The sequence below is a fragment of the Nerophis ophidion genome, linkage group LG06, assembly GCF_033978795.1.
Source record: "Nerophis ophidion isolate RoL-2023_Sa linkage group LG06, RoL_Noph_v1.0, whole genome shotgun sequence".
In the NCBI taxonomy this organism is placed as follows: Eukaryota; Metazoa; Chordata; class Actinopteri; order Syngnathiformes; family Syngnathidae; genus Nerophis; species Nerophis ophidion.
The window spans coordinates 4,638,985-4,666,716 of NC_084616.1; the positions used below are offsets into that span (position 1 = coordinate 4,638,985).

The following is a 27,732-nucleotide window of genomic DNA, read 5'->3' on the forward strand; positions in this document are numbered from 1 at the left end:
TTTTATTGTGAGGACTTAACAGTTTTATTGTGAGGACTTAACAGTTGTATTGTCAGAGTCGGTGACATCAGTGGCGTTGGACTACAAAGTGACTTAAAAAGAGGAGATATAAAAATAGAAGATACAAGTTGGACTATAAAAGCATTCAAATGTTCCTGATCAGGCACAATTGTGGGGCAACTTTCCTCAAGACATCCTCCTAAAACCACAGGAAGTCCTCCGAAAACCACAGGAAACAACAACAATTGTGTTCAGGTGACACAGAGGATAAATAAAAGGTGAATTCTGGCAAAATTAAATACATTAAATATGACAGTAGCTGCCTTGCACTCCCAACAGTTATGTGGTTTGAGGTATGGCGTGGCTGCAAACCTCCGCCAAGGAACTCCCTTGTTGACTAACTTCATGTGTGGAGAGAAAAGTGTAAAAGTAACAACATCCACCACGTACCTCCCTGGGCATCACCAGCGACATACCTTGTCCTACACGGTCTTGGTCTTGTGAGTACTCTAGGAAGAGTTCCTGAAGAAAAGTGAGGTACTTGTGAGTACTGGTGGATATTGACTGAGGTACTTGTGAGTACTGGTGGATATTGACTGAAGGCGGTCTAGAGAGAAGCGAGCGCGTGTGAAGAAGTCGAGGTTTGTCCTTGAGGAGCAGCAGGTGTTTGAGGGCAGGAAAGGTGAGGTCTGAGGTGAGAGCGGCTTCATGCTTCCTGCTGCTTGTTCAGGATGATGTTGACCAGGTCGCCCTCGTGCTCCTTCATGTGTGCCAGCAGACTCTCCTTGCTGGGAGACTCCAAGCCGCAGATGCAGCAGCAGAAGAGCAGGACGCAGTACTCCATGTTGGGGCGGGGCTGCGGCTGCACCTGTCCTTGGTCGCCGTGGTCTGGCTCCTTGGCACTGGACTCCTGCAGCGTGCACACCTGGACAGGAGCCTGCAGAGTGCACACATTGACGGGAGCCTGCAGAGTGCACACTTGGATGGGAGCCTGCATAGTGCACACATTGACAGGAGCTGGAAGTGTGCACACCTGGACAGGAGGCGGCATAGTGCACACCTGGACAGGAGGCGGCATAGTGCACACCTGGACAGGAGGCGGAAGCGTGCACACCCGAACAGGAGCTCTGCAAGGACGGACATGAAGATGTCAGTGAGCTTCTCCGTGAGGAGCAACAAAGAGTCCATCTACCTGCTGCTCTGAGAGATGGCCTGGTTGATGGCCTTGTTGACCTGCTCGTAGTTGTAGTTCTTGTCTCCTGCGTGCTTCCACATGTGCGACTTGAGGGAGGGAGGGTGGCTGCACATGTAGCCGCACAGCGAGCACCTGCAGCGGGGGGGAGGACATGTTGGACCAGGGCTGGTTGGACAAGATGTTCCCGCTCTTCTCACCTGTACTGATCCAGCGTCTGCTCCGCTGGGTGTGTCTTCATGTGACTCTTCAGGTGACTCATGTTGCTGGTGGCAAAGTCGCAGCTGCAGCACCTGCAGAGACACCATCAGCTCACACACTTGCATTCATTACTTCTCTCACGCCACCACCTTCATGCGGTCCAACTAGATGACAAACAGCCGCTCCGAGACCTTCATGAAAACAAAAAAAACAAGGACTCTGATGTTCCTCGCGGGTCGCTGGGGCCCTCCTATGGAGCCAGGCCTGGAGGTGGGGCCCCCCTATGGAGCCAGGCCTGGAGGTGAGGACCCCCTATGGAGCCAGGCCTGGAGGTGGGGCCCCCCTATGGAGCCAGGCCTGGAGGTGAGGCCCCCCTATGGAGCCAGGCCTGGAGGTGGGGCCCCCCTATGGAGCCAGGCCTGGAGGTGGGGCCCCCCTATGGAGCCAGGCCTGGAGGTGGGGCCCCCCTATGGAGCCAGGCCTGGAGGTGAGGACCCCCTATGGAGCCAGGCCTGGAGGTGGGGCCCCCCTATGGAGCCAGGCCTGGAGGTGAGGCCCCCCTATGGAGCCAGGCCTGGAGGTGGGGCCCCCCTATGGAGCCAGGCCTGGAGGTGGGGCCCCCCTATGGAGCCAGGCCCGCAGGTGGGGCCCCCCTATGGAGCCAGGCCTGCAGGTGAGGCCCCCCTATGGAGCCAGGCCTGCAGGTGGGGCCCTGGAGGCCGAACCTGTCCTCCAAGACGCAACATGGGTCTACCACTTATCAGAGGGGGCTTAGTGGTTGTGTGCAGCCGACAACTGAAGGCAGGGCACTTGGCGGTTACAGAAGCCAGCTCTTGCCACGAGGAAGGTCACCTCACTGGGTAGGAGAAGCCTGAGTTGCTGCACGAGGTAAAGAAGTTCTGGCTGGATATAGTCGGACTCACTACGACACACAGCAAGGTATCTGGAAGCAGACTTCTTGAGACGGGCTGGACTCTCTTCCACTCCGGCGATGCCAGCAGTGAGAGAGGATGGACTGGGGAGCAATTGTTGGTGCTCTCTGGCTCAAAACCTGTACACTGGCATTTATCCGGGTAAATATACTGTACATATATATACACATATATATACATATATACATATATACATATAGATAGATAATGTATATATTCATTGACCATTCAAACATTTAGCTGTTTGGCCACAATACCCAACAATATGTTTGGAGGAGAAAAGGTGAGGACTTTAATCCCAGGAACACCACACCTACAGTTAAGCATGGTGGTGGTAGTATTATGCTCTGGGCCTGTTTTGCTGCCAATGGAACTGCTGCTTTAAATGGGACAATGAAAAAGGAGGATTAGCTCCAAATTGTTCAGGATAAGCTGAAATCATCAGACGGGGGGAGGTTGGGTCTTGGACATAGTTGGGTGTTCCGACAGGACAATGACCCCAAACACACCTCAAAGGTGGTAAAGGAATGGCTAAATCAGACTAGAATGAAGGTTTTAGAATGGCCTTCCCAAAGTCCTGACTTAAAGGTGTGGACAATGCTGAAGAAACAAGTCCATGTCAGAAAAGCAACACATTTAGCTGAACTGCAGCCATTTTGTGGTGAAAAATGTGCACAGAAGCTTGTGGATGGCGACCAAAAGCACCTTCTTGCAGGTAAACTTGCCAAGGAACATGTAAGCTAATATGAACATTGCTGTACGTATACTTTTGACCCAGTTCACATTTACAGTAGAGACATAATAAATTCATAAAAGAAGCAAACTTCATGAATGTTTTTTGTGATCAACAAGTATGTTCTCTAATCACTACATCACAAACATAAGAAATGGTTGGAAAGTCAAGACAGGTGTGACATCATCTTCTTTACACCTGTACCTACACTTTTGCGCAGGACTGTACAAGGTGTGTCAGTGATGATGAAGATAGTATTATGTCACCTGCATGTGGACTCACCTGTAAGGTGTGTCAGTGGTGATGAAGATAGTATTATGTCACCTGCATGTGGACTCACCTGTAAGGTGTGTCAGTGATGATGAAGATAGTATTATGTCACCTGCATGTGGACTCACCTGTAAGGTGTGTCAGTGATGATGAAGATAGTATTATGTCACCTGCATGTGGACTCACCTGTAAGGTGTGTCAGTGATGATGAAGATAGTATTATGTAACCTGCATGTGGACTCACCTGTAAGGTGTGTCAGTGATGATTAAGATAGTATTATGTCACCTGCATGTGGACTCACCTGTAAGGTGTGTCAGTGGTGATTAAGATAGTATTATGTCACCTGCATGTGTACTCACCTGTAAGGTGTGTCAGTGGTGATGAAGATAGTATTATGTCACCTGCATGTGGACTCACCTGTAAGGTGTGTCAGTGATGATGAAGATAGAATTATGTAACCTGCATGTGGACTCACCTGTAAGGTGTGTCAGTGGTGATGAAGATAGTATTATGTAACCTGCATGTGGACTCACCTGTAAGGTGTGTCAGTGATGATGAAGATAGTATTATGTCACCTGCATGTGGAATCACCTGTAAGGTGTGTCAGTGATGATGAAGATAGTATTATGTCACCTGCATGTGGAATCACCTGTAAGGTGTGTCAGTGATGATGAAGATAGTATTATGTAACCTGCATGTGGACTCACCTGTAAGGTGTGTCAGTGATGATGAAGATAGTATTATGTCACCTGCATGTGGACTCACCTGTAAGGTGTGTCAGTGATGATTAAGATAGTATTATGTCACCTGCATGTGGACTCACCTGTAAGGTGTGTCAGTGGTGATTAAGATAGTATTATGTCACCTGCATGTGGACTCACCTGTAAGGTGTGTCAGTGATGATGAAGATAGTATTATGTCACCTGCATGTGGACTCACCTGTAAGGTGTGTCAGTGGTGATGAAGATAGTATTATGTCACCTGCATGTGGACTCACCTGTAAGGTGTGTCAGTGATGATGAAGATAGTATTATGTAACCTGCATGTGGACTCACCTGTAAGGTGTGTCGGTGATGATGAAGATAGTATTATGTCACCTGCATGTGTACTCACCTGTAAGGTGTGTCAGTGATGATGAAGATAGCATTATGTAACCTGCATGTGGACTCACCTGTAAGGTTTGTCAGTGTTGTGTATGCGGCGATGGTTCCTCACACCCAGGTAGGTGGCACTGGTGTAGTCACACTTGTCACACCTGTACATCTTCTGTGAAGCATCTGCAGGACAGCAAATTCCTATTATGCAAACATTTCATGTCTTACTTTGAATATGTCATAAGTCATATTTGTGATATGTCATATTTAAAATGGCACCGAGCAGCCAAGCGGTGTGCGGCTTCAGCGCTCGCGGAGGCAAAAACTGGGACATGGGAGGAGTCCGGGGAAGCCATGGAAAAGGACTTCCAGACGGCTTCAAAGCGATTCTAGACCACCATCCATCAGGAGGGTGATTCTAGACCACCATCCATCAGGAGGGTTATTCTAGACCACCATCCATCAGGAGGGTGATTCTAGACCACCATCCATCAGGAGGGTGATTCTAGACCACCATCCATCAGGAGGGTGATTCTAGACCACCATCCATCAGGAGGGTGATTCTAGACCACCATCCATCAGGAGGGTGATTCTAGACCACCATCCACCAGGAGGGTGAAGCAGTGCACTGTCCACACTGAGTATGGTGAGGATGGTGTGCTGCTGACCTCCAATGCGGATGTTGTGGATCGCTGGAGGGAATACTTGCAAGACCTCCTCAATCCCACCAACACGTCTCCCTATGAGGAAGCAGTGCCTGGGGACTCTGAGGTGGACTACTATTTGTGGTGGACTACATTCTGTGGTGGACTACTATCTCTGGTGGACCACTATCTCCTATTTCTGGGGCTGAGGTTGCTGAGGTAGTTAAAAAGCTCCTCGGTGGCAAGGCCCCAGAGGTGGATGAGATCCGCCCGGAGTTCCTTAAGGCTCTGTATGCTGTGGGGCTGTCTTGGTTGACAAGACTCTGCAACATGGCGTGGACATCGGGGGCGGTACATCTGGATCGGCAGACTGGGGTGGTGGTTCCTCTCTTTAAGAAGGGGAACTGGAGGGTGTGTTCCAACTATCGTGGGATCACGTTTCTCAGGTCTACTCAGGTGTACTGAAGAGAAGGCTACACCGGGTAGCACAGCCTCGGATTCAGGAGGAACAGTGTGTGGTCGTGGATCAATGGACTAGCTGTATACTCTCTGCAGAGTCCTAGAGGGTGCATAGGAGTTTGCCTCACCAGTCTACATGTGCTTTGTGGACTTTGAGAAGGCATTGTATTATATAACAACTTCCGGTTGCGGGTCACCGTGAGTGACTGCTCGCTGACTGCTCGCTGACACCTTTTGTTGCAAAATGCTAAGTATCGTTCTATCTGTGTGCTTTTAACTGATTTGCTGCTTTCTTTACAACTTCTCGAACATATTTAATTGCTTCATTTAACTTGCAAATCACCCGATCTCTGTCTCACCACTCCACCCTCAGCTAGCTAGCTGCTAAGCTAACAAGGCTAGCGGAGAAAGGCAGCGCCGGTCTGAAGGAAGCTACTCCCCCGATACCATGACCACCGCTTTCCGAAGACAGCTGGCACTCCATTCGGCGACAGAAAGTTCTGTGAGTATGGCTTCCTGCGCTTCGTGCACTTTACTCATGGATAGGTTGGCTCTGCTAGAGAGCCGTGTCCGCCAGTTAGAGCAGTGTAATTTCGTAACTTTAGATGTTGCGGACACATCTGCTAGCGTTAGCTGTAGCGAGCTAACTAGCCCAGCTTGTAGCAGCCCTAAGCGGCCTACAAGCTACGGTGTACCGGTTGAGACGCATAACAGATTTAGCCCGTTAGCTAGTCCTACACCCCAGTCTACCACACTTTAGTCATAGGGGACTCCATCACCCGAAACATAAAGCTTAGCGAACCAGCCACAATTAAGTGTATTCCCGGGGCCAGAGCACCTGACATTGAAGCTAATCTTAGGGAGGTGACTCGCAACAGGCCTAGTAAACACGTACGACAGGCTAACCGCACCACTAATTATGCGAACATAGTTATACACGTTGGCTCCAATGACGTTAGGATGAGTCAATCAGAGATTACAAAGAGAAACATAGCCAGGGCTTGTAATCTTGCTAGAAAGATGTCCAGGCATCAAGTAATTGTTTCTGTCCCCCTGCCTGGGAGAGGCAATGATGAGAGATATAGCAGATTAGTCTCGCTTAACAAGTGGCTGGCTAGCTTCTGTAGACAACGGGGACTAACGTTTATTGATAATTGGCCCTCTTTCTGGGGCAAACCTGGCTTGCTGAGGAGAGACGGCCTTCACCCTAACCAGGAAGGCGCTATCCTCTTGTCTCAGAACATAGATTTCTCGTTGAGTCACATTTGACTAACTGCACTAGAGCAAGCCCGGTCACAGGTAATTACAGAGCCTGCTAGTCTGGGTGAGAAGTCAGTTAAATTAGAACTAGCCAGCGCCAGGCTGGATGATCCCTGTATTCATAGCAATTTTCTTAGAATAATACACAGTTCACATAATGTTTTTTCTGCTATGACTATGTCAGAGTTAGACATGCGTTCTACTGAGGTGGCAAATTATGATGTGTTCAGTTTATCACAGCACCAAGTAGACAATCTGAAAATAGCCGTCATATCAATTCCTAGATATGGTCGTAATTATTTTAAGTGCACTGCGCATAATAAACGCAACATTATTAATATTGCTACTACGGATAATTTTATCAACAACTCCTTAAAACAGCCCACTACCTATAATATAGGTTTTTTAAACATAAGATCATTGTCTCCCAAAACGTTATTAGTTAATGAGGTCATCAGGGACAACAATCTTAACGTCATCGGTCTCAGCGAAACTTGGCTTAAACCAGACGACTTTTTTGCGCTAAATGAGGCATCCCCTCCTAACTATACGAATGCGCATATTGCCCGTCCTCTTAAAAGGGGTGGGGGGTGGGGGGGGGGGGTCGCACTAATATACAATGAAAACTTTAACCTTAGTCCTAACTTAAATAATAAATATAAATCATTCGAGGTGCTTACTATGAGGTCTGTCACACCGCTGCCTCTATACCTGGCTGTTATCTACCGGCCCCAGGGCCCTATTCGGACTTTATCAGTGAATTCTCAGAGTTTGTTGCTAATGTAGTGACGCACGCCGATAATATAATTATAATGGGAGTCTTTAATAACCATATGAATACCCCATCGGACCCACCATGCGTGGCGCTCCAGACTATAATTGATAGCTGTGGCCTTACACAAATAATAAATGAACTGACGCATCCCAGCGGTAATACGATAGACCTAGTGCTTGTCAGAGGTATCACCGTTTCCAAAGTTACGATACTCCCGTATACTAAAGTAATGTTCAATCATTACCTTATAAAATTCGAAGTTCAGACTCATGTTCGGCAAGCTAATAACAAGTGAAGTGAATTATATTTATATAGCGCTTTTTCTCTAGTGACTCAAAGCGCTTTACATAGTGAAACCCAATATCTAAGTTACATTCAAACCAGTGTGGGTGGCACTGGGAGCAGGTGGGTAAAGTGTCTTGCCCAAGGACACAACGGCAGTGACTAGGATGGCAGAAGCGGGAATCGAACCGTTACTAAAACGGCCTTCTTTCATCTCCATAATATCGCTAAAATTCGCTCCATTTTGTCCACTAAAGACGCTGAGATCATTATCCATGCGTTTGTTACGTCTTGCCTCGATTACTGTAACGTATTATTTTGGGGTCTCCCCATGTCTAGCATTAAAAGATTACAGTTGGTAAAAAATGCGGCTGCTAGACTTTTGACAAGAACAAAAAAGTTTGATCATATTACGCCTATACTGTATATACCTTTATATACATATATACATATATACCTATACTGTATATACCTTTATATACATGTATACATACATATATACCTATACTGTATATACCTTTATATACATATGTACATACATATATACCTATACTGTATATACCTTTATATACATACATACATACATATATACCTATACTGTAAATACCTTTATATACATATATACATACATATATACCTATACTGTAAATACCTTTATATACATATATACATACATATATACCTATACTGTATATATCTTTATATACATATATACATACATATATACCTATACTGTATATACCTTTATATACATATATACATACATATATACCTATACTGTATATACCTTTATATACATATATACATACATATATACCTATACTGTATATACCTTTATATACATATATACATACATATATACCTATACTGTATATACCTTTATATACATATATACATACATATATACCTATACTGGCTCACCTGCACTGGCTTCCTGTGCACTTAAGATGTGACTTTAAGGTTTTACTACTTAGGTATAAAATACTACACGGTCTAGCTCCATCCTATCTTGCCGATTGTATTGTACCATATGTCCCGGCAAGAAATCTGCCTTCAAAGGACTCCGGCTTGTTAGTGATTCCCAAAGCCCAAAAAAAGTCTGCGGGCTATAGAGCGTTTTCCGTTCGGGCTCCAGTACTCTGGAATGCCCTCCCGGTAACAGTTCGAGATGTTACCTCAGTAGAAGCATTTAAGTCTCACCTTAAAACTCATTTGTATACTCTAGCCTTTAAGTAGACCTCCTTTTTAGACCAGTTGATCTGCTGCTTCTTTTCTTTTTCTCCTCTGTCCCCCCCTCCACAATGGAGGGGGTCCGGTCCGATGGCCATGGATGAAGTACTGGCTGTCCAGAATCGGGACCCAGGATGGACCGCTCGTCGGGACCCAGGATGGACCGCTCGCCTGTGTATCGGTTGGGGACATCTTTACGCTGCTGATCCGACTCCGCTTGGGATGGTTTCCTGTGGACGGGACTCTCGCTGCTGTCTTGGATCCGCTTTGAACTGAACTCTCGCGGCTGTGTTGGATCCATTATGGATTGAACTTTCACAGTATCATGTTAGAACCCGCTCGACATCCATTGCTTTCACTCCCCTAGTGGTGGTGGGGTGGTGGGGGTTCCCAAATATGTGGTCCTCTCCAAGGTTCTCATAGTCATCATTGTCACCGACGTCCCACTGGGTGTGAGTTCTCCTTGCCCACTGGGTGTGAGTTCTCCTTGCCCACTGGGTGTGAGTTTTCCTTGCCCTTATGTGGGTTCTCCGAGGATGTCGTAGTGGTTTGTGCAGCCCTTTGAGACACTTGTGATTCAGGGCTATATAAATAAACATTGTTGTTGATTGTCGGGAAGTCCTGTGGGGAGTGCTCAGAGAGTATGGGGTATCGGACTGTCTGATTGTGGCGGTCCACTCCCTGTATGATCAGTGTCAGAGCTTGGTCCGCATTGCCGGCGGTAAGTCGGACACGTTTCCAGTGAGGGTTGGACTCCGCCAAGGCTGCCCTTTGTCACCCATTCTGTTCATAACTTTTATGGACAGAATTTCTTGGCGCAGTCAAGGTGTTGAGGGGTTCTGGTTTGGTGGGTGCAGGATTAGGTCTCTGCTTTTTGCAGATGATGTGGTCCTGATGGCTTCATCTGGCTGGGATCTTCAGCTCTCACTGGATCGGTTCGCAGCCGAGTGTGAAGCGACTGGGATGAGAATCAGCACCTCCAAGTCCGAGTCCATGGTTCTCTCCCGGGAAAGGGTGGAGTGCCATCTCCGGGTTAGGGAGGAGACCCTGCCCCAAGTGGAGGAGTTCAAGTACCTAGGAGTCTTGTTCACGAGTGAGGGAAGAGTGGATCGTGAGATGGACAGGTGGATCGGTGCGGCGTCTTCAGTAATGTGGACAATGTATCAATCTCTTGTTGTGAAGAAAGAGCTGAGCCGGAAGGCAAAGCTCTCTATTTAGCGGTCGATCACCGTTCCCATCCTCACCTATGGTCATGAGTTTTGGGTCATGACCGAAAGGACAAGATCACGGGTACAAGCGGCCCAAATGAGTTTCCTCCCCCGGGTGGCGGGTCTCTCCCTTACAGATAGGTAGAGAAGCTCTGTCATCCGGGAGGAGATCAAAGTAAAGCTACTGCTCCTCCATATGGAGAGGAGCCAGATGAGGTGGTTCGGATGCCACCCGAACACCACCCATTTGACCAGTAGGAGGCCACGGGGAAGACTCAGGACACGTTGGGAAGACTATGTCTCCCAGCTGGCCTGGGAACACCTCGGGATCCCCCGGGAAGAGTTGGAGCAAGTGGCGGGAGGGAGGGAAGTCTGGTTTTCCCTGCTTAGGCTGCTGCCCCCCGCGACCCGACCTCAGATAAGCGGAAGTAGATGGATGAATGGATGGATATTTTATATGTCATACATTTATTAAGTCATATATTTAATTTGTCATGATCATACAACATTTAACAATAAGGAATATAAGACAAAATAGTCCCATCACATTCAACACTTCCTGTGTGAGAAATAATGCATAAAGTGTAAGAAAATAGTGTGAAAGTGTGCACTGAGGAAGAGGAGAAGAACTATTCTACAGTTACAGCCTTGATCTAAAGGGTGGTGTGGTGTTAGCACTCTTGCCTTGCATCATGTACAGACCACATTGGTCTGACTACGCTCCCTTTGCAAACATCCAAAAACTGTTCCTCTTTCAACCACAAGTTCTTCAGGTGGAATTTCTCTTCTCACTCCATGCAGAGAATCAACCACACTTGACACTGATTGGCTGTTAGCGTGATCACTATAATCATTGGTACTTTAACTTGAACTTTCCTGCCTTGCTCGGTGACCAGAGTTTGTGCAACCAACCTCGCTTCCTTCCATACTTCCCACCAAGAAGAGAATATTATCCAAGGTTTTATCCATGGTATGGATTAGGTGTGTATTATTGACATTGGTGTGATCAGTGTTGACTTGCATCAAACACCTCTGGAGAAATGTAACACTGCCATCTGCTGGCCACATGTGGAACTACAACACTGCCATCTGCTGGCCACATGTGGAACTACAACACTGCCATCTGATGGCCACATGTGGAACTACAACACTGCCATCTGCTGGCCACATGTGGAACTACAACACTGCCATCTGCTGGCCACATGTGGAACTACAACACTGCCATTTGCTGGCCACACGTGGAACTACAACACTGCCATCTGCTGGCCACATGTGGAACTACAACACTGCCATCTGCTGGCCACATGTAGAACTACAACACTGCCATCTGCTGGCCACATGTGGAACTACATCACTGCCATCTGCTGGCCACATGTGGAACTACAACACTGCCATCTGCTGGCCACATGTGGAACTACAACACTGCCATCTGCTGGCCACATGTGGAACTACAACACTGCCATCTGCTGGCCACATGTGGAACTACAACACTGCCATCTGCTGGCCACATGTGGAACTACAACAATGCCATCTGCTGGCCACATGTGGAACTACAACACTGCCATCTGCTGGCCACATGTGGAACTACAACACTGCCATCTGCTGGCCACATGTGGAACTACAACACTGCCATCTGCTGGCCACATGTGGAACTACAACACTGCCATCTGCTGGCCACATGTGGAACTACAACACTGCCATCTGCTGGCCACACGTGGAACTACCACACTGCCATCTGCTGGCCACACGTGGAACTACAACACTGCCATCTGCTGTCCACATGTGGAACTACAACACTGCCATCTGCTGGCCACATGTGGAACTACAACACTGCCATCTGCTGGCCACATGTGGAACTACAACACTGCCATCTGCTGACCACATGTGGAACTACAACACATCCATCTGCTGGCCACATGTGGAACTACAACACTGCCATCTGCTGGCCACATGTGGAACTACAACACTGCCATCTGCTGGCCACATGTGGAACTACAACACTGCCATCTGCTGGCCACATGTGGAACTACAACACTGCCATCTGCTGGCCACATGTGGAACTACAACACTGCCATCTGCTGGCCACATGTGGAACTACAACACTGCCATCTGCTGGCCACATGTGGAACTACACACTGCCATCTGCTGGCTACATGTGGAACTACAACACTGCCATCTGCTGGCCCATGTGGAACTACAACACTGCCATCCGCTGGCCACATGTGGAACTACAACACTGCCATCTGCTGGCCACATGTGGAACTACAACACTGCCATCTGCTGGCCACATGTGGAACTACAACACTGCTATCTGCTGGCCACATGTGGAACTACAACACTGCCATCCGCTGGCCACATGTGAACTACAACACTGCCATCTGCTGGCCACATGTGAACTACAACACTGCCATCTGCTGGCCACATGTGGAACTACAACACTGCCATCTGCTGGCCACATGTGGAACTACAACACTGCCATCTGCTGGCCACATGAGGAACTACAACACTTGCTATCTGCTGGCCACATGTGGAACTACAACACTGCCATCCGCTGGCCACATGTGGAACTACAACACTGCCATCTGCTGGCCACATGTGGAACTACAACACTGCCATCTGCTGTCCACATGTGAACTACAACACTGCCATCTGCTGTCCACATGTGGAACTACAACACTGCCATCTGCTGGCCACATGTGGAACTACAACACTTGCCATCTGCTGGCCACATGTGGAACTACAACACTGCATCTGCTGGCCACATGTGGAACTACAACACTGCCATCTGCTGGCCACATGTGGAACTACAACACTGCCATCTGCTGGCCACATGTGGAACTACAACACTGCCATCTACTGGCCACATGTGGAACTACAACACTGCCATCTGCTGTCCACATGTGGAACTACAACACTGCCATCTGCTGGCCACATGTGGAACTACAACACTGCCATCTGCTGGCCACATGTGGAACTACAACACTGCCATCTGCTGAACAAAATAATGAATGATACAAAATCTGAGTGAATGACAAAATAATGAGTGAATGAGTAAAAATGAATGCATAAAATAAATGGATGAAAAAATAAATGAGTGAATGCATACAACATTTTAAAAATGAGATGTGAATGAATTTGTGAATGATTACAAAATAAATTTATGAAAAACAAGTAAATGAATGAAAATAATACATGAGTGATGAATGACATAAGTCAAATAAAAATAAATGAGTAAATGAATGACATTAAGATATTAGTTGATGAATAAAAATTAATGAATGTAAAAAAATAAATGATAAAAATAAATGGGTGAATACATGAATAAAATAAATGAATGATGTGAATGAACAAAACAAAATAAGTGAATGAATGACAGGAAATAATTACTAAAACATACATGAGTAAACAAATGACATGAGTGAATGAATACAAAAATATTTGACTGGCTGAATGTGAAAGAATGCGAGAATGAATAAAATGAATACACAATATATTGGTGAATTAATGACATAAAACAATGAGTAAAATGAATGAATTAAATAAATAAAGAATACAATACATCAGTGAATGCATACAAAATTAAAAAAGAATTAATGAGAATGAATTAGTGAATAATTGCAAAAGTAAATGATTAAAAAAATTGAATGAATGAAAGAAAATAATGAGTGAATGAATGACCTGAGTGAATGAATATAAATGAACGACATGAGTGAATGAAAAATGAGTGAATGAATGACATGAGTGAATGAATGACCTTACGAAATGAGTTGAAGAATAAAAATGAATGATAGGCACCAGCGCCGCCTGCGACCCAAAGGGAATAAGCGGTAGAAAATGGATGGATGGATGGAATGTAAAATATTGACTATATGAATATATGAATGAGTGAATGTGGACATGTGTGGTGATCAAAGCTGCTTAGAAGGAAAATGTTCTCACCTTGGTCTGCTTCACCTTCACATTCTTCCACCACACTCGCCCTTTCTGACACCACCCTCAGTGTGGGCGTGGTCAGTGTGGGCGTGGTCAGTGTGGGCGTGTCACACTCGCTGTGATGCTCTCGCTCGTGGCTTCTCAGCTGGCTCTGCAACACAAGACCCCTCGCTTGTTGTTACAGGGAGCGACAAACAGTAACCTAGAACAAGTAACAACTGTAACTGAGGAGTGAAGCAACCATAACAGAGGAAAGTAGCAACAGTAACCTACAGGAGTTAAGAAACTGTAACCTAAAAACAAAGCAACATTAACTACCAAAGTGCTTAGCAACAGTAACCAAGGAGCATAGCAACAGTAACCAAGGCCCATAGCAACAGTAACCAAGGAGCATAGCAACAGTAAACAAGGCGCATAGCAACAGTAACCAAGTAGCATAGAAACAGTAACCAAGGAGCATTGAAACAGTAACCAAGGGCCGTAGCAACAGTAACCAAGGAGCATAGCAACAGTAACCAAGGGGCATAGCAACAGTAACCAAGGGGCATAGCAACAGTAACCAATGGGCATAGCAACAGTAACCAAAGCGCATATCAACAGTAACCAAGGCGCATGGAAACAGTAACCAAGGAGAATAGAAATAGTAACCAAAGCCCGTAGCAACAGCAACCAAGGCGCATAGCAACAGTAACCAAGGCGCATAGAAAGAGTAACCAAGGAGAATAGAAATAGTAACCAAAGCCCGTAGCAACAGCAACCAAGGAGCATAGCAACAGTAACCAAAGAACATAGCAACAGTAACCAAAGAGCATAGCAACAGTAACTAAGGCGCATAGAAACAGTAACCAAGGAGAATAGCAACAGTAACCAAGGAGAATAGCAACAGTAACCAAGGAGCATAGCAACAGTAACCAAGGAGCCGAGCAACAGTAACCAAGGGGCATCGCAGCAATAACCAAGGAGCATAGCAACAGTAACCAAGGGGCATAGCAACAGTAACCAAGGGGCATAGCAAGAATAACCAAGGGGCATAGCAACAGTAACCAAGGGGCATAGCAGCAGTAACCAAGGTGCGTAGCAACAGTAACCAAGGAACATAGAAACAGTAACCAAGGAGAATAGAACAGTAACCAAGGCCCGTAGAAACAGTAACCAAGGAGAATAGAACAGTAACCAAGGCCCGTAGCAACAGTAACCAAGGAGCATAGCAACAGTAACTAAGGAACATAGCAACAGTAACCAAGGCCCATAGCAACAGTAACCAAGGAGCATAGCAACAGTAAACAAGGCGCATAGCAACAGTAACCAAGTAGCATAGAAACAGTAACCAAGGAGCATTGAAACAGTAACCAAGGGCCGTAGCAACAGTAACCAAGGAGCATAGCAACAGTAACCAAGGGGCATAGCAACAGTAACCAAGGGGCATAGCAACAGTAACCAATGGGCATAGCAACAGTAACCAATGGGCATAGCAACAGTAACCAAGGGGCATAGCAACAGTAACCGAGGAGCAAAACAACAGTAATCAAGGAGCATAGCAACAGTAACCAAGGAGCATAGCAACAGTAACCAAAGAGCATAGCAACAGTAACCAAGGGGTGTACCAACAGTAACCAAGGGGCGTAGCAAAGGTAGCCAAGGAGCAAGGCAACAGTAACCAAGGGGCGGAGCAACAATAACCAAGGACCATAGCAACAGTAACCAAGGAGCATGGCAACAGTAACCAAGGGGCATAGCAACTATAACCAAGGGGCATAGCAACAGTAACCAAGGAGCGTAGCAACAATAACAAAGGGGCATAGCAACAGTAACCAAGGAGAATAGAAACAGTAACAAAGGGCCGTAGCAACAGTAACCAAGGAGCCTAGCAACAGTAATCAAAGAGCATAGCAAGAGTAACCAAGGAGCATAGCAACAGTAACCAAGGAGCATAGCAACAGTAACCAAGGAGCATAATAACAGTAACCAAGGAGCAAACCAAGGAGCATAGCAACAGTAACCAAAGAGCATTGCAACAGTAACCAAGGAGCATAGCAAGAGTAACCAAGGAGCATACCAACAATAACCAAGGAGCATAGCAACAGTAACCAAGGAGCATTGCAACAGTAACCAAGGCGCATAGCAACAGTAACCAAGGCGCATAGCAACAGTAACTAAGGAGCGTAGAAACAGTAACCAAAGGGCGTAGCAACAGTAACCAAGGGGCGTAGCGACAGTAACCAAAAAGCATAGCGACAGTAACCAAGGAGCATAGCAATAGTAACCAAGGGGCATAGCAACAGTAACCAAGGGGCATAACAACAATAATAAAGGGGCATAGCAACAGTAACCAAGGAGCATAGCAACAGTAACCAAGGAGGATAGCAACAGTGACAGAGGTGCATAGCAACAGTAACCAAGGTGCATAGCAACAGTAACCAAGGGGAGTAGCAACAGTAACCAAGGGGTGTAGCAACAGTAACCAAGGAGCGTAGCAACAGTAACCAAGGAGCATAGCAACAGTAACCAAGGCGCATAGCAACATTAAACAAGGAGCATAGCAACAGTAACCAAGGCGCATAGCAACATTAAACAACGAGCATAGCAACAGTAACCAAGGAGCATAGCAACAGCAACCAAGGAGCATAGCAACAGTAACCAAGGAGCATAGCAACAGTAACCAAGGAGTGTAGCATAAGTAACTAAGGGGCGTATCAACAGTAACCAAGGGGCGTAGTAACCGTAACCAAGGAGCATAGCAACAGTAACCAAGGGGCATAGCAACAATAACCAAGGAGCATAGCAACAGTAACCAAGGGGCATAGTAACAATAACCAAGGGGCATAGCAACAGTAACCAAGGCGCATAGCAACATTAAACAAGGAGCATAGCAACAGTAACCAAGGAGCGTAGCAACAGTAAACAAGGAGCAAAGCAACAGTAACCAAGGAGCATAGCAACAGTAACCAAGGGGCATAGCAACAGTAACCAAGGAGCATAGGAACAGTGACCAAGGGGAGTAGCATCAGTAACCAAGGGGCGTAGCAACAGTAACCAAGGAGCATAGCAACAGTAAACAAGGAGCATAGCAACAATAACTAAGGGGCATAGCAACATTAACCAAGGAGTATAACAACAGTAAACAAGGAGCATAGCAACAATAACCAAGGAGCATAGCAACATTAACCAAGGGGCATAGCAACAGTAAACAAGGAGCATAGCAACATTAACCAAGGAGCATAGCAACAGTAAACAAGGAGCATAGCAACAGTAACCAAGGGGCATAGCAACAGTAAACAAGGAGCATAGCAACAGTAACCAAGGCGCATAGCAACATTAAACAACGAGCATAGCAACAGTAACCAAGGAGCACAGCAACAGCAACCAAGGAGCATAGCAACAGTAACCAAGGAGTGTAGCATAAGTAACTAAGGGGCGTATCAACAGTAACCAAGGGGCGTAGTAACCGTAACCAAGGAGCATAGCAACAGTAACCAAGGGGCATAGCAACAATAACCAAGGAGCATAGCAACAGTAACCAAGGGGCATAGTAACAATAACCAAGGGGCATAGCAACAGTAACCAAGGCGCATAGCAACATTAAACAAGGAGCATAGCAACAGTAACCAAGGAGCGTAGCAACAGTAAACAAGGAGCAAAGCAACAGTAACCAAGGAGCATAGCAACAGTAACCAAGGGGCATAGCAACAGTAACCAAGGAGCATAGGAACAGTGACCAAGGGGAGTAGCATCAGTAACCAAGGGGCGTAGCAACAGTAACCAAGGAGCATAGCAACAGTAAACAAGGAGCATAGCAACAATAACTAAGGGGCATAGCAACATTAACCAAGGAGTATAACAACAGTAAACAAGGAGCATAGCAACAATAACCAAGGAGCATAGCAACATTAACCAAGGGGCATAGCAACAGTAAACAAGGAGCATAGCAACATTAACCAAGGAGCATAGCAACAGTAAACAAGGAGCGTAGCAACAGTAACCAAGGGGCACCTTGTAGTGGAAGGCCTGAGGGCAGTGCGGGCACTGGTACATCCTGGTCTTGCAGTGGTGCATCATGTGACTCTGCAGGTCCTGGCTGTCCGAGGACACGTGCTCACAGATGGGACACTGGTAAGGTCGGCGTTGGCGGTGCACCCGCAGGTGCTGCTTGATGTACCCTTTGTTGTTGCTGCTGTAGCGACACAGGCGGCAGCGGTACGGCCTCTCGCTACCCGGGATGTAGTCCACCAAGCCTCCGTCGGCCGGCGCCGCCAGTTGATCCGGCACGCTGCCGCCATGGATTTGGGCGTTATCCTGAAGCTCCTTCAAGATGTCCTCGTCGGTGGCGTTCTGGTCCGAGCGCTCTCGCAGTCTTTCGATGACGGTAAGCAGAGACAAGCTGATGCCGGCTTTGGAGGCGGGACTATCGTCGTCGCCCTCCGCCAGCCCCGCCTCCTTCACGTTGCAGGTAAGGTCTGTGTCCAGCATGGTCTCTGTTTCCTCTGAGGGCTGGAGTCCACCTGCGGACATCTCCTGCACTTTTTGGCTGGCGCCGGCTGTTGTGGAGGCGGCGGTCCTCATGGGCATGGCGATCAGGACCTCGGCCGCCAAGGAGTGAAGACGCAGCGACTCCGAGTGCGTCCTCTTGCGGGCGGCCGGGGGAACGTTCTCATCCCTGGGAGGGTCACTACTTGGAACTAAGGAGGGTCTGTGGTCGCCGAGCTCTTCTTCGCCAGGATGGTCCTCCTCCTCCCCCGGCCTGGGAGCTTCCACATGGGGGGCGAGCAGCAGCGGACTGGCAGCCATGATGGCGTCCTCGGCCGAGGGCAAGCGCTCCACGATGACGTTCATGTGTCCGGCGCTGTTGGGGTCGTTGTTGATGATCTTCTGCGCCGACGACAGCAGGCTGTCCGTCACCGAAGACGTGTCGGCCTCCGCCTCAGTGGTCAGGTGCACCGCCATGACGGGCTCGTCGGGGGTCAGCACTTTCACGGCGTGCTGGTCTGGTGTCCCGCCGGGCGGAGTCAGAAGCTCCTGCTGGCCGGCGACTGGAAGAGAAGCGCTTGTCTGCAGCGTGCAGGCCGGCGGGAGCTGGTGCAGGACGGTCTCCTGGACCAGCGGCGAGAGAAGGACTACTTGCTTCTGCGCGGCGGTGTCGCTCTTGGTGTGAGGCTCCGCCCCCTCCTCGAAGACGGGGTAGGAGCAGTGGAGGAGGCCGGCGTGCTTCCAGGCGTGCGTCTTGAGCATGCGCTGCTGGCTGCACACGTAGCTGCAGATCAGGCAGCGGTACAAGCCGTAGTCCTCGTAGCTGTACCACTTCTTCTCCTCGCCGCCCGGGCCCACGGGCTCCCACGCCGCAGAGTCCTTGGCGTGTGCGGGGTCCAGGTGCATCCTGATGTGCTCCTCCAGCTGCGCCTGGTCCGGGGAGCTGAAGCAGCACTCCGAGCACATGAGGATGAGGTCCTGGTGCTGCTTGTCGTGCTGCTTCAGGTGCTGCTTGAGGAGCGCCAGCGTGGACGACATGTAAGGACACAGACTGCACTGGTAGCACGCAAAGTCCACCTTCGCCTTCTTGCACCGCGACATCTTGTCAGCTCGCTCCTCCACAATCTTGTCAGCTCGCTCCTCCACAATCTTGTCAGCTCGCTCCTCCACAATCTTGTCAGCTCGCTCCTCCACAATCTTGTCAGGTCGCTCCTCCACAATCCTACTGAGCTTCTCGATGACTTGGATGAGAGAGTTGGCGGCCGGTTTGTGCTGCGACCTCGGAGGAGGGCCGGCGTCCTGCTGGCCCGCAGCCGGCGTGGAGGTGGCGGCGACCTTGTTGATGTCCTCCATCACCTGGGAGGAAGACACAGACATTTGACCTTGACCACATCCAGACATATGACCTTGACCACGTCCAGACATATGACCTTGACCACGTCCAGACATATGACCTTGACCACGTCCAGACATATGACCTTGACCACGTCCAGACATATGACCTTGACCACATCCAGATATATGACCTTGACCACGTCCAGACATATGACCTTGACCACGTCCAGACATATGACCTTGACCACGTCCAGACATATGACCTTGACCACGCCCAGACATATGACCTTGACCACGTCCAGACATATGACCTTGACCACGTCCAGACATATGACCTTGACCACGTCCAGACATATGACCTTGACCACGTCCAGACATATGACCTTGACCACGTCCAGACATATGACATTGACCACATCCAGACATATGACCTTGAACACGTCCAGACATATGACCTTGACCACGTCCAGACATATGACCTTGACCACGTCCAGACATATGACCTTGACCACGTCCAGACATATGACCTTGACCACGTCCAGACATATGACCTTGACCACGTCCAGACATATGACCTTGACCGCGTCCAGACATATGACCTTGACCGCGTCCAGACATATGACCTTGACCGCGTCCAGACATATGACCTTGACCACGTCCAGACATATGACCTTGACCGCGTCCAGACATATGACCTTGACCACGTCCAGACATATGACCTCGACCACGTCCAGACATATGACCTTGACCACATCCAGACATATGACCTCGACCACGTCCAGACATATGACCTCGACCACATCCAGACATATGACCTTGACCGCGTCCAGACATATGACCTTGACCACGTCCAGACATATGACCTCGACCACGTCCAGACATATGACCTTGACCACGTCCAGACATATGACCTTGACCACGTCCAGAAATATGACCTTGACCACGTCTAGACATATGACCTTGACCCCATCCCCTCAGGCAGGTCAACTCTTGACTGTGGGCGGGCCTACACTTCCTGTACATATTCATCCTTCTAACTATAGCAGAGGTCGGCAACCCGCGGCTCCAGAGGCGCATGCGGCTCTTTGGCAACTCTGATGCGGCTCAGCTGCACAATCGCAAAACCCCCAGATTGTTGCGGGGAGATTCCGGAATTCAATACCTCTCCCGGACATCACCCAGATTCAACGTTCTCCAATTGTCACTCGGACTACAATATTAAGGGCGTGCCGTGATGATATTACTCTTGACGTCCTCTTGAACGTCACCGTGCCCGCCATTCAAGGAATGTTGTTGGCGTGCCAACCGGACACAAGCATTTCACTGCACATGTATGAGACTGCAAGGCATTCTGGGTGACACAGAGTACACTGACGCTTGTCATATAAACAACTTTAACACTCCTACTAATATCTGCCACACTGTGAACCCACACAAAAGAAGAATGACAAACACATTTCGGGAGAAAATCCTCACAGTAACACAACATAAACGTAACACAACAAATACCCAGAATCCTTTGCATCCATGACACATTCTGACTATGTTATACACCCCGCAAGCACAAAACCCCTCCATGCGTGGTTGAGGTGGGCGGGGTTTGATGCTCGTGGGGTGTATAACATAGTCAGGTTTTGTCATGGATGCAAAGGATTCTGGGTATTTGTTGTGTTGCATTTATGTTGTGTTACTGTGAGGATTTTCTCCCGAAGTGTGTTTGTCATTCTTGTTTGGTGTGGGTTCACAATGTGGTGCATATTAGCAGGAGTGTTCAAGTTGTTGATATGACAAGTGTCAGTGTAGTTTGTGTCAGCCAGTATGTGTGTACATCTGCACAAGTCTCTAACAACATGTTGCTGGACTGGCAAACAGTGTGTAGTTGTTGTAGAAGCTGTTGAAGGCAGTGGCTTCATAACATGCCCTCATTCTTGTCTTCTAGGTGACCACCAGAGAGAACAGGTGAGGCTCCCATTGTCTTCCTCTTTTTGTGAAACAGCTCAAAATGACTCTTTGAGTGGTAAAAGTTGCCGAGCCCTGAACTATAACTATAACATCTTATACACTCACCCTTTTGTAATATATATGTTTTTCATCAACTCTACATTAAATAAAGTATTATCAAATATAACATACTTTATTACACTTTATATAGTAAATAAAACACTGTTTATGCATTAAACATGTATTACACTATATATTAAATATAACACAGTGAATTATAACATTTATTACACTAAATGACAAATATAACTGTTTCAAAAACATGTTTTAATAAACCACACTTCATGTTTGTCACTTAAAAAGTGTTTTGTTTTAAGTTGTAGCATTTTTTACTTCTTTTTACACTTAGAATGAACTTCAAACATGACCTTCATGCAGCAGTTTGACCTTGTGACAGACTATTAGGAACAGTGGTGATACTGACGAAGCAGTGATACTGATGAAACAATGATAGTGAAATAGATGTGATACGATGAAGCGGTGATACTTAAGAAACAAAGATAGTGATGAAACAGTGATACTGACAAAACAATGATGTGACATAGCTGTGATACTGATGAAGCAATGATACTGACAAAGCAATGATAGTGATGAAACAGTGATACTGACGAAACAATGATGTGACATAGCAGTGATACGATGAACCAATGATACTGACAAAGCAATGATAGTGACGAAACAGTGATACCGATGAAACAATGTTAGTGAAATAGCAGTGATACGATGAAGCAGTGATATTGACAAAATACTGATAGTGATATAGCGGTGATACTGATGAAGCAGTGATACTGACAAAGCAATGATACTGATGAAGCAGTGATACTGACAAAATAATGATGTGACAGCAGTGATACGATGAAGCAGTGATACTGACGAAGCAATGATAGTGATGAAGCAGTGATACTGACAAAATAATGATAATTATGAAGCAGTGATACTGACGAAACAATGATGTGACAGCAGTGATACGATGAAGCAGTGATACTGACGAAGCAATGATAGTGATGAAGCAGTGATACTGACGAAACAATGACAATGATGAACCAGTGATACTGACGATACAATGATGTGACATAGCAGTGATACGATGAAGCAGTGATACTGACAAAGCAATGATAGTGATGAAGCAGTGATACTGACGAAACAATGATAATGATGAAGCAGTGATACTGACGAAACAATGATGTGACAGCAGTGATACAATGAAGCAGTGATACTGACGAAGCAATGATAGTGATGAAGCGGTGATACTGACAAAATAATGATAGTGATATAGCAGCAATAGTGATGAAGCAGTAATACTGATTCAGCAGTGAAAGTGATAAATCAGCGATACTGATGAACCAGTGATACTGAAAAAATAAGGATAGTGATATAGCAGTGATACTGATGAAGCAATGATACTGATGAAGCAGTGATACTGACAAAGCAATGATAGTGATGAAGCAGTGATACTGACGAAATAATGATGTGACATAGCAGTGATACGATGAAGCAATGATACTGACAAAGCAATGATAGTGACGAAATAGTGATACCGATGAAACAATGTTAGTGAAATAGCAGTGATACGATGAAGCAGTGATATTGACAAAATACTGATAGTGATATAGCGGTGATACTGATGAAGCAGTGATACTGACAAAGCAATGATACTGATGAAGCAGTGATACTGACGAAACAATGATGTGACAGCAGTGATACGATGAAGCAGTGATACTGATGAAGCAATGATAGTGATGAAGCAGTGATACTGACGAAACAATGATAATGATGAACCAGTGATACTGACGAAACAATGATGTGACATAGCAGTGATACGATGAACCAATGATACTGACAAAGCAATGATAGTGACGAAACAGTGATACCGATGAAACAATGTTAGTGAAATAGCAGTGATACGATGAAGCAGTGATATTGACAAAATACTGATAGTGATATAGCGGTGATACTGATGAAGCAGTGATACTGACAAAGCAATGATACTGATGAAGCAGTGATACTGACGAAACAATGATGTGACAGCAGTGATACGATGAAGCAGTGATACTGATGAAGCAATGATAGTGATGAAGCAGTGATACTGACGAAACAATGATAATGATGAACCAGTGATACTGACGAAACAATGATGTGACATAGCAGTGATACGATGAAGCAGTGATACTGACAAAGCAATGATAGTGATGAAGCAGTGATACTGACGAAACAATGATAATGATGAACCAGTGATACTGACGAAACAATGATGTGACAGCAGTGATACAATGAAGCAGTGATACTGACGAAGCAATGATAGTGATGAAGCGGTGATACTGACAAAATAATGATAGTGATATAGCAGCAATAGTGATGAAGCAGTAATACTGATACAGCAGTGATACTGATTCAGCAGTGAAAGTGATAAATCAGCGATACTGATGAACCAGTGATACTGAAAAAATAAGGATAGTGATATAGCAGTGATACTGATAAAGCAGTGATACTGACGAAGCACTGATAATGATAAATCAGCGATACTGATGAAGCAGTGATACTGACAAAATAATGATAGTGATATAGCAGTGATAGTGATGAAGCAGCGACACTGACGAAGCACTGATAATGATGAAATACTGATACTGACACAATAATGATGTGATATAGCAGTGACAGTGATGAAGCAGTGATACTGATGAAGCAGTGATACTGACAAAATAATGATAGTGATATAGCAGTGATAGTGATGAAGCAGTGATACTGACAAAATAATGATAGTGATATAGCAGTGATAGTGATGAAGCAGTGATACTGACAAAATAATGATAGTGCTATAGCAGTGATAGTGATGAAGCAGTGATACTGACAAAATAATGATAGTGATATAGCAGTGATAGTGATGAAGCAGTGATACTGATGAAGTAGTGATACTGACAAAATAATGATAGTGATATAGCAGTGATAGTGAAGCAGTGATACTGACAAAGCAATGATAGTGATGAAGGAGTGATACTGACAAAATAATGATGTGATATAGCAGTGATAGCGATGAAGCAGTGATACTGATGAAACATTGATAGTGATGAAGCAGTGATACTGATACAGCAGTGATACTGATTCAGCAGTGACAGTGATAAATCAGCAATACTTATGAAGCAGTGATACTGACAAAATAACGATAGTGATATAGCAGTGATAGTGATGAAGCAGTGATACTGACAAAATAATGATAGTGATATAGCAGTGATAGTGACGTAGCAGTGATACTGACAAAATAATGATAGTGATATAGCAGTGATAGTGATGAAGCAGTGATACTGATACAGCAGTGATACTGATTCAGCAGTGATAGTGATAAATCAGCAATACTAATGAAGCAGTGATACTGACAAAATAATGATAGTTATATAGCAGTGATAGTGGTGAAGCAGTGCTACCGACAACGCAATGATACTGATGAAGCAGTGATACTGACAAAATAACAATAGTGATATAGCAGTGATAGTGATGAAGCAGTGATACTGATGAAGCAATGATACTGACAAAATAATGATAGTGATATAGCAGTGATAGTGATGAAGCAGTGATACTGACAAAATAATGATAGTGATATAGCAGTGATAGTGACGTAGCAGTGATACTGACAAAATAATGATAGTGATATAGCAGTGATAGTAACGAAGCAGTGATTCTGATACACCAGTGATACTGATTCAGCAGTGATAGTGATAAATCAGCAATACTAATGAAGCAGTGATACTGACAAAATAATGATAGTGATATAGCAGTGATAGCGATGAAGCAGTGATACTGACGACACAATGATAGTGATGAAGCAGTGACACTGACAAAATAATTATGTGATATAACAGTGATAGTGATGAAGCAGTGATAGAGATTCAGCAGTGATAGTAATAAATCAGCAATACTGATGAAGCAGTGATACTGGCAAAATAATGATGTGATATAGCAGTGATAGTGATAAATCAGCAGTTATAGTAATAAAGCAGTGATACTGATGAAGCAATGATACTAATACAGGAGTGACACTGATGAAGCAATGATACTAATACAGGAGTGATACTGATGAAGCAATGGTACTAATACAGCAGTGATAGTGATAAAGCTGCAATACTAATACAGCAGTGATACTGATGAAGCAATGATACTAATACAGCAGTGATACTGATGAAGCAATGATACTAATACAGCAGTGCTAGTGATAAAGCTGCGATACTGATATAGTGGTGATACTGATGAAGCAATGGTACTAATACAGCAGTGATAGTGATAAAGCTGCAATACTAATACAGCAGTGATACTGATGAAGCAATGATACTAATACAGCAGTGATACTGATGAAGCAATGATACTAATACAGCAGTGATAGTGATAAAGCTGCAATACTAATACAGCAGTGATACTGATGAAGCAATGATACTAATACAGCAGTGATACTGATGAAGCAATGATACTAATACAGCAGTGATAGTGATAAAGCTGCAATACTAATACAGCAGTGATACTGATGAAGCAATGATACTAATACAGCGGCGATAGTGATGAAGCTGCGATACTGACAGAGTGGTGATAGTGATGAAGCGGTGTAGTGATAAGGCAGCAATACTGATACAGATAAAGCAGTGATAGGGTGGATAAGACCAGACTCGTGTTTCCACTTTCATTTTTGACTCATCACTAATCTTCTTCCACTTTTGCCCACTTCCGCTCTGCGTGGCCGCACACATGTGGAAGTGACACAATGATGCTGTGTTTTCTTCCTTCTTCCACACGAGGTCACAACAAGTTCCAGAAGAGCTGAGAAGACGCGCAGCTTGCCGAAAGGGCGCCGGAAGTGAAAGGACGCAGTTTGAAGACACGCTGCTAGCATCACAGTTAGCATGTAGCTCCTCCTTCGACGCCTGCAGGATAAGTCCCGCCAATAAAAAAGGCGGGCTGGTCTAAAGACAAATGTTACTCACCGCGTGCAATCCTCCAATACTTTTGGCGGCTTTTATTCGGCCCTCGTCCAAAAGTGGCCTCTGTGGCGCCACATTGCAAAATGGCGAGGATGGAAACCTGGGTCACGTGACGTGAAGTTGGGGTCAGGTGACCGATGACGCCTTCACGTGTCCCTCGGAAAAGACACAACTCCCCACGCTGCCCGAACACGCGTCCCGACAGCCATTACAATAATGCATGTAACACGAACGCAACTGGACTGTGGTCGGCGCATGAAGACCAGGAGCAATGTTGTTGCGTTTTTATGTGCGTTACTACGGTGATGACAACACATTAAGGTGCTCTGATAACACACACACACACACACTGCCCTCTTGTGGCATATAGCTGTAATTACACCTCGAGCCAACTTCCTACTAGTTTCCCGCGTCGTCCACGTTGAGGCTGCGTCATTTATTCAAAAGATGGATTCTTAAACCATGATGTCATCAGTCCGAAGTCAGCTGGGATAGACTCCAGCTTCCTTGCCACCATAATGAGGATGTCTGGAAGGATTGATGGATATTAATAATAATAATCAGAAATGTTAACGAAATGTAATTAAATTCTAGAAGAGGAACAACTAAAATAACAAAATGGAATGTTTATTGCATGTGAGCATATACTGACTCACACAACAATGTTAAATATATTAACATGGATATATATATATATATATATATGTATATGTGTGTGTATATATATACACATATATAAATATATAGTATATATACA

General features: G+C 45.8%; 1 protein-coding gene across 7 annotated transcripts; it reads right to left on the reverse strand.

The window, feature by feature from the left end:
* On the reverse strand, positions 1-27,144 carry znf507 (zinc finger protein 507). Of its 7 annotated transcripts, none has more exons than XM_061902493.1 (8): positions 26,979-27,144; positions 18,205-20,034; positions 14,308-14,365; positions 14,221-14,277; positions 4,501-4,606; positions 1,393-1,485; positions 1,193-1,327; positions 1-1,127 (listed from the first exon to the last, which is right to left on the reverse strand). In XM_061902493.1, the coding sequence occupies exons 2-8, from the start codon at positions 20,029-20,031 to the stop codon at positions 707-709; spliced, it is 2,697 nt and encodes an 898-aa protein (XP_061758477.1). In that variant the 5' UTR covers positions 20,032-20,034; positions 26,979-27,144; the 3' UTR covers positions 1-706. The 7 variants fall into 7 exon arrangements, with proteins under 7 accessions (XP_061758477.1, XP_061758483.1, XP_061758481.1 ...); XM_061902499.1 differs by having other exon boundaries at positions 1-937; positions 1,088-1,127; positions 14,221-14,365; positions 26,979-27,143; XM_061902497.1 differs by having other exon boundaries at positions 1-991; positions 1,088-1,127; positions 14,221-14,365; positions 26,979-27,143.
* Between the last annotated feature and the right edge of the window lie 588 nt (positions 27,145-27,732).